Genomic DNA, 8568 nt, shown 5'->3' on the forward strand with positions numbered 1-8568 from the left:
AAAGCATTAATCTGCCCAGACATTTTATTTTTTTTGCATGCTCTCAATTTAACAGTCCTAAATTAGGTTTTGTGTAAGGTAACCATATAACTTATCGGTAACATTTTATTTGAAGGGGTGTGCATAAGACTGACATGGCACTGTCATAAACATGAAGGAGTCTTTATGAATGTTTATGACAGTTGTCATGAAGTGTCATTCGGTAAATAATGACACGTTTAATGCAAAGTTGCTCTAAAAGTTGCATTTAAAGTCCATTATAAATGCCAACTTTGCATTAAATTGTCATTATTTACAAAATCATGCAAAGCTGGCACTTTTAATGGGCTTTTGATGCAACTTTTAGAGCAACTTTGCATTAAAAGTGTCATTATTTACCGAATGACACTTCATGACAACAGTCATAAACATTCATAAAGACTTCTTTTTGTTCATGACAGGTGTTTATGTCATGTTTATGACAGTGTCATGTCAGTCTTATGCACACCCCTTCAAATAAAGTGTTACCAATTTATCTAACTTTGTTCCCAGATTACTCACTTTACATTAACTATTAAATGAAAAATAGTAAATTAAGAACAAAGGTAATTTCTTGCTCTGACTCATTCATTTGGTGTTGCCGTCATGACTGAAGTGCAGCATTTCAGTTCAGACTTAGCAGAGCTGGGAAGGAGGGGCAAGTTTAATCACCAGGTATTTATCCACTGATTAATTTACTTTCGCAGAATGAATGAAGTGTGACTCCAGCACGGACGCAAACGGCAGATATCAGTAGTGAGTGATGAGCTATTAAACTAGATATTTTTCAGATCTACTGGTTGTGTTGTTTCAAGGCAAGGCATGTAAGTATGCCAGAGGACCCCCAGAAGCAGAAGCCACAAATGTGCAGTGGTTCTCATACTTTTAATAAAAAGTACCACCCATGTTTCCATATACCACAGTGCCAACATCTATTTTAAAACGGTAACACAACACAATTTGTGTTTTGTCTTTTTTTTTTTTCAAAAAGAAAAACAGAAAAGATACTGTAGTCTCTGCTGAAGGATGCGGTTCAGTTATGCATTCAACATCAATTTATTCACGAATTAACAAGAAGTATCAGTGGTTCTAAATAAAACTTGTAATTCCTTGAACCACACGACGCTGAGGATAATTGAAGCAAAAATAGTATATATATATGAATTCGACATAATTGGTGTTTGAATAAATAAGACACACAGTAGATTACTGAATTATTGACCAGCTAACAATAGTTAGCTTGTCACTGAATACAACAGTTAACATAACTCGCTAGCTTTCTGACTACCACTAGCCACTGCACCAGGTTCATTTTTGTCCTTCTCAGTTTATACAGGGACTTCTCAGAAAATTTTCCACAGTACTACTTTTTTTTTTTTTTAAGTATTTGTTTAAAGGAAACATAAACATGCTTGAGCAATTCCTGTTTCTGGAAGTTTAAAACTAAAATTCCTCCTGTACAAGCACTAAAGACAACCCAAGTACCATCGGTTTTACTTGTGCCAACTCTGAGAAGCATGTGTTTATGGGATTTAGTTTTTCTTGTCTATTTCTATGTTACTGTTTACGGTAATTACACATCCAGGAGACAGCAGGCTTCATGTCTCTTCTGGCAGAGAAAATGCAGCGAGTGAAGAAGCAGCAAAAGATAAACCCCGCGCCACGAAATACCGCAAGTTGATGGTAGCGATTTGAATCGATGTCTGAAAAATGAAAATACCTGAGAGGAAACAAAAAAGGCTTAAAATTAGGTTGAACAAAGTGCTACCTTTAGTTTCTTCAAATGGGGACTTTAAAATCCTTCACTATCATGAAGACACCTTAGACCCATTGACTGACATGTAAGCATTTTGGGAGTGACGGTTAAGGGGTTAAACCCATCGGCGCTATTTGCTCAGAAACGATGGTGAACTCACCATTACTGTAAACTTAAATATGAATCACTGGAGAAATCACACCCATTTAAAACTTAGATGACGACACACACACACACCAAACAGATCAAAGAATCTGAGACACAGTTTTCATTTTGAGTCAAACTGAAAAGCAAACAAGAAAATATGACTTTAGTTGCTTCACAAATGTAGAATTATATTAGCTGCAAATGAAATTGCTATTGGCTCAAAATGTACTGCTGCCCCCATTACTTTGAGTATTTACTGCAGGCACTGCTGGACTGAAATCCCTAACACTGGCTGGTGATTTTAATGACATGTTTTCATTCCAAATCAGTAGCACTTTAAAAGTAAGTTCAACAATTTGATCAGAAAAAATAACTCAAACTAAAATCAGCTCACAACAGTCACAAACAGTGTTACGAATCAACCTGTCGCTCAGGTCCCTTTTTCAGGGAATGTCCTGGGGACATGTTTAACGTCAGCAGTGCTGACTTCGTCCTAAAATGCTCTGATGCCTCTGAATATGCTGATCACTTCCTCCTTTCATTACTTATTTATCTTGTGCTTGGTGAGGTCTGCATGTGTGCCATGTATGCAGAAGTGCCAGCGACGTGGAATATGTTCACCTTGCCGAAGCCACGCTTACACAACCGCTCACAAGCACTTTCATCCTTTTTTTCTTATTGGAATATCAAGTGTTAGATCAACACAAAGTGGAAAAATGATCCACAATATTTTACTTTCAACATAAAAATATTAAAAGTGTGGGATGCATATGTGTGTAACTCAATCTCGGTTTAAGTTTAGCTGTTCTGTGATGGCCTTGAGCGTTTGTTAGTGAACAAACAGCGTAATAAAGCCTAAGGATCGCAGGAGGCAGATAAGAGATGAAATTGTCAAGAAATTTAAAACAGGATTAGGTTATAAAACAATATCCAAGCTTTGAAGATTTCACAAAGCACATAATGGAGAGGTTTTGAGTGGATAAGTGGAGCTACTGCTACTCATATAAGTTTAACTTGAACTGGAACTTATCATAATGTCAAGCAATCTCTGACAAGACAGTTTTATCTTCATTATATGTTTAGTGAATGGAAAAAAATCATGCTCCGATGAGATGTAACATTTATTTTTATGTGCTTTCTTTTTTTTTTTGTCAAATTCAAATTTCCCCTTTTTAATGTATGTCCTGCATTCCTGATCAATATCTCTTATTAAGTTCAAAGCTGAATTACATTTTGCAGAAGCTGGAAAAAAGAGTTTTTTTTAGCTAATTTAATATGTTACATATTACATGTTACATATTAAATGAGCTAATTTAATATGTAATATATTAAATTAGCAAATTTCTGGAATATGGGTTCTTGTCAATGTAAATGTTAAGACTATGGGATTGTTTAAAGAAACCCAAAGAAGAAGGAAGATTTTACCAATTCAATTTTATTGTTCAGTCTTAATTTCAAACCTCAGTTGGTCGGTGACCTTTAACAAACAGGCAGAGCAACAATGGGATGGTTTTGACCAAGTGATATTCACGTGCTCTAGGATGAGGCAACCTTGTTGCACCAGAGGCGCCGGTGTCCTTACACAATAACTGGCTGATTTAAAAGCTTGGATTCATAAAAGTGTATATCCCAGACAACTTTCTCTGATTAAACACAGCGCTTCACAAGATCTATTTACCAACATCACAGCACATTTATGTTCTCAGGAGATTAGCGCGCTACTGTTTCGTGTTTGCAAAAAGGATTACGGATTTGTTGACAGCGATTTACCCAACAAAAATTCAAGAATTTTCCCAGAATGGTGTGGCCAATTTTTCTTATGGTAGGAGATTTTTAATAACTGTTTGCATGAGTTAAATGCTGTTTTCTGTCACTTATGAAGGATTAGGGATGGTAGTCAGCAGTGACTGCTCTCTCTCTCAACAATGTGCATTTGTTATGCAGCTGCATGAGAAGCATTTCTTGTCACATTCTCATCGCAAATTCGTCTGCACAGTTCAAAAACCATCTGTCAAGGTGATGGCACTCAGGACATGCTGTGCTTTACTAACCTCAATGCTACACTGGTAGATCTTTTTTCTTTTTTTTTGCATCGTCTTCCAGATTTTGGAGGGAAAACCTTAAGTGCGAGACTGTACCTATAGGTGAGAGTTCATGCATTTCCTTGTGATTCTACAAGAGAAAATGATTTCCTCTTTCGTTTCAGTGTCAAAACACCTGTGTCCAAACAGCCGTTTTCTAAAGAACTGATAGTCGCTCGTGAAGTTGTTTATCGCACGACATGAGTCACTGGAAATTTTGGCTGTTTAAGCACTTCTTTGGAGCCTCTAGGTGGCATCAAAGCCCCTATTCAGGTTACACTGGATGAATTTGTTGAAATACCAGATTGTGACTCACTGAGAAAGTAATCATCCAAGGTTGATCAATATTTTGCTCCCATACATGCGAACTCACCCAAGACGCTGTCGAGTGTGAACGTTTGATGGTGTTTTGCTTGTTGTAAAGAGGTTCAATCTGACAAATACAAAAGTTTATTCCATTTGCAAGAAGATGAAGACAGAAACAATATCCGCAGCTCGGCTGTAGTTTTCCCGCCCGAGAACAAATTGTTCCGAACGTTCAAGGTAATCTTTTAAAATCTGAATTTCAGTCACAGCCTCTTTGGCATTTTTCAGTCAAAGTCTCCAATCGTTTTTAAAATTTGACAAGCTAGGACATGCAAATAGGGAACAGCAGAGCATGATTAGTTCTCATGCTCAGGCCTATCAGCCCAACCCTTTATTCCCTGCAGCCCTACCTCCGATCCCTTGCCAAACAGGATCTGTAAGATCTGAGGGAGTCATTTTCTCAGGACACAGGAATGTCAGAGCGCCTGCTGGGACATGCTCCCTACATTCTCTCAGATTTACTGGAAAAGGGGTCCAGGATGAGTTGCTCATGCAGCCATTTAATTTTAGAGTTGAGCAACAATGCTCATTGTTGGAAAGCTTCTTCTGGCCAGGTGTGTTCACTGACTCACCGATTAAATTAGATTGTCTGGATCACTCCGATCTCCGCTTAAAAGATACCCATAATCTTCCATTTCCTTTCAGACTTGTCATCCATGCAAAAGAAAGAAACATAAAAGATATATATATTTTTGTTCATTTTATTCTTTTTTTTAGAAAAACATTTGCTAAAACGTATATTTGTGTAAAGCTTACAAGCAAAAATTTTACACAGCAGACAGACCAGTCATTCAGACTGGGAAAAAAACCCCAAATGTATAAGAATATAAATACAAGTACAGTCAATTTGAGGCAAACATGCAGTCTGCTAAGAATAGCACAAACTTAAAGAAATGTAGAGGATTATTTGGCCCCAAAAAAACCATCTATACTATTTCAAGTGTCAGATGCTAAGCACAGGGTAGAAATGTAACAAAACAACGTTCTCCGGCTCAAGTGCTACATTTATCAGAGTTAAGTGTATCGGGTTTGGATGTGCACATGTCCGCACTCTGTTGTTGGCCATCTCTGAACACTTGCGCTGGCTTGTCTGTTTTACGTGGACAGGCAGAACCGTTTGCGCTGAAATGTAAAAAAAAAAGAAAAAAAGTTCAGTAGCGGTGCCATTCCCGCTTAGTTAAGGGTCCAGTGCCTGGATGTCAGCGGCGACTGTTTGTGGGAATGGCTGGGACTGTGGCTGTAGGTGGGTGAGTGGGTGATGCTGGGGCTACTGGGAGGCGTGGAGGAGCAGGAGGATGACTTGGATTTGATCTGCAGCCACTTGTCCTGTCCCAGTGCCTTGGCGAAGTGGTCGTCCACGGACACACTGATGGAAAGTTCCTTGGTGGGCGCTTGTTGGTAGTTCACACCTAGGCTCCTCTGGAAATGCTCCTCGAGGACGTGATCGTAATTGGAATCGGAGTCTCCTGGAAAAAGGATACATGTCACAAGTCAAACACACACCTCTGTGAGTCAGAGAGAGTCTGCTCAAGACTGAGTGGGTATTTAGTCTATGAGTTGAGTGTGACGAGTTTGGGAGTGACAGTCTGGAGAGAGTGAGAGACTGACCTGAGGAGTGGCTTTTGCGGACCTCGGGTCTAGAAGAAGGGCTCTGTACTGATGACACACAGGTGATCACCGATGGGCGCATCTGTGGGAAAGGAAAAAGAAATAAGTGAGTCAATCATTATTAGGATTTCAACAGTGGTCCTAGGTTTTGTTTTCCTTTGGATCTTTAACCTTCAGCGCTGCTGCCTAAACCTGAGAATGCGCTCTGTTAAGATTACAACCACAGCAATGTGCACAGTTTAACGCAGAAGTGATTAAACTGGTTGGGTTTGCTCCTGAAAGTCAACTCGCTTCTACTGTGATGGCATAAACAGTTCAGAGGGAAAGCAGTCTGTTTGGTCTTGTTGAGGGCATTCCTCTTTCCATTGCTTACATTTTCTACTTGAATCCGGCTGGATTGCATTGCTCAGGCAAGCTTAGGCCTGTGTGCACTTAGTAGACTTCACTGACTAAAGAGTAGAGATGTACCCCTGCTGTGGGTTACCCTCAAGCTATGCTGCTGTTAAAAGGAACATCACAGCTGCCACGTTTCCAAACTAATGACCGCCTGAACTTCCTTTATCTCAGTCAAAGGGTGGCCTGTTGAAGAAACAAGCGGCTCTTGTTCAGAACAGCTGAAGTACCTGGATCTGAGTGGCAGCAGAGGCTGTTGTCTTTCCTCTTGCGTTTTCAGGGTCTTTCCTTGGTTTTTTGATGAGTGCCAGGGGTTCGTCGCTGACTGGTGTGTAGTAGACGTAGGGGGGGAAAGGGCTGGTAGGACTAGGCGTTGGGCTCTGTGGGGATGATGGACTCTGCTGGTTACTGAAGGGTGCAGGCACTGGACCAGCCCTCTGGGCCATCTTGTTCCTGTTTATTGCCCGCTCTCGCCTAAAAGAGATAAGAGTCATCAGGAATGGCTTCGTTTCTTCAAGACAATTTGCATTTATGTGGGCAAAAATCAAAAGTTGTGCTAACCTTTCCTCCAACGTGAGGCCCCTCTCGTAGTTGCGCTTGCGTTTGATCGGAAACACAGCCGGAGCTCGAGGTCGCTCGTTCCCCATATGTCTGTACCGGTCTTCACCTCTGAGATGAGGCTGACCTATAAAACAGGGGTCAGAGTCAGACAATCAGAAAGGTTTAAGCAACATGATGACGATATCCCAATATACTATTGGACGGTTACCATCTTTCATCTAAAGTGACCTGTCACAATGTTTTTTTCTGTTATAAAGCACTTAACACTTACGGGTGACTAATAGTTGTTTTCATCCCATGACATCAACCTGCATGACAGCTAGTCGTGGGAAATTTTTTTTTTTTCACCGTTAATTGTAAGCTCCGTTAAGTAGCTAAACTCGATCAACCTGATCAGCGAGGGTTTCAACACTTCACAGCTGATTCAATACTAACGGTAAATGTTGTTTTTCTTCAATGCTGGCATCCAGCCCATTCACACGCCTCCAAGAATACGATCAACACAGTTTTTAATTTAATTTGTGGGGTAGAAAGGCAAACGTTTTAACACCTCCAACTGTGATATAAGGGAACCCCTCTGTGGACGTAGATGCACCTACTTTTGAAATTTTATTTTGAGTCTACTCAAGTTAAAACGCGCGAACTGAGGTTGGCTCTGATAAGCTGAACGCAAGAGTTGAAGAGATTCACAGTGGTGAGATTCAGTCCCTCAGTTAAAAAAAAACAGGGTGTGATTTTCACAGGTCTTTCATGGTTGCATTTGATTCCAAATAGAGCTCACGCTGAACCAAATCAACGCGCCATCAGGGTTTGGGATGGGATGGCATGCTTATAGCCAAAACACCAACACTCCTTAAAATTGTTATCACCCGTTGTTAAACTGTACGCTCTCCCAACACTTGCAAGTCCACATTCACTAAATGACTGGAGGATTCCTCCGTTTGCAAGACAACAGTAACTACTGCAGTCTGACTGAAACAATAGGTGATTATCCGTTTTGCAGAGAAGGACAAAAAAAAAAAAAAAACAAAAAAAAGGGGGGGGGGAGTTCATTGTCATTGCTTGAACTCTTCAGTTTGCGTTGCCTATTGCATAAACATTCCATCCTTCACACAGTGTGCCATTGTGGAGGGGGGAGCAGGTATAACCACACCTATGCTGATTTTCTAATGCCTCGGGCATGGATATTTTTTTTCTTATTAGCTGAGAGTGTGTGCCGCGTGACCTTCTGTTTTGCTAAATTTAATCAGACTTTTGCTGAAATGCGAAAGCGGCACACACTGTACAATTCCTTTGTTGACATTTTAGAAAGAAGGTCTAAAGTGGTGTCCATCATTGCTTTAATCTTGACAAGACTTCCCGTATTAAAAAAAAAGAAAAGAAAAAGAAGGTGCAAATCCAACAATGTTCATTTGTAACGTGCGTTGTACGAGGTACTTTTTGGATTTTGGCTTCAATTTGATCAGATATGTGTTCTTATCAATCACTGTATTTACATGAACACCACTGACAGGACAAAGACACACAGCAGCGGACCAAAAGCAGGCAATGACTTTGTACATTAATGAGACAAATACATGCTGATAGATATCACTGAAATGTAAAGCTGTTCATGTTACTTGTACTGGTCATAAAAGT

General features: G+C 40.0%; 1 protein-coding gene across 3 annotated transcripts in view; it reads right to left on the reverse strand.

Annotated features, from left to right (window-relative positions):
- Positions 1 to 5055: 5055 nt before the first annotated feature.
- vgll4l (vestigial like 4 like) overlaps positions 5056 to 8568 on the reverse strand; it is a 7429-nt gene continuing 3916 nt past the window's right edge. For 2 of the 3 annotated variants that reach the window (XM_016678250.1, XM_007564913.2), the window contains 4 exons: positions 6931 to 7054; positions 6600 to 6843; positions 5977 to 6058; positions 5056 to 5834 (listed from right to left, as the gene is read on the reverse strand). In XM_016678250.1, coding sequence (XP_016533736.1) covers positions 5542 to 5834; positions 5977 to 6058; positions 6600 to 6843; positions 6931 to 7054 — 743 coding nt within the window. In that variant the 3' untranslated portion in view covers positions 5056 to 5541. The remainder of the gene's footprint in view (positions 5835 to 5976; positions 6059 to 6599; positions 6844 to 6930; positions 7055 to 8568) is intronic. The other variant, XM_016678253.1, reaches the window with a different exon arrangement.

This window comes from Poecilia formosa, unplaced genomic scaffold (genome assembly GCF_000485575.1).
Source record: "Poecilia formosa unplaced genomic scaffold, Poecilia_formosa-5.1.2 Scaffold5, whole genome shotgun sequence".
Lineage (NCBI taxonomy): Eukaryota > Metazoa > Chordata > Actinopteri > Cyprinodontiformes > Poeciliidae > Poecilia > Poecilia formosa.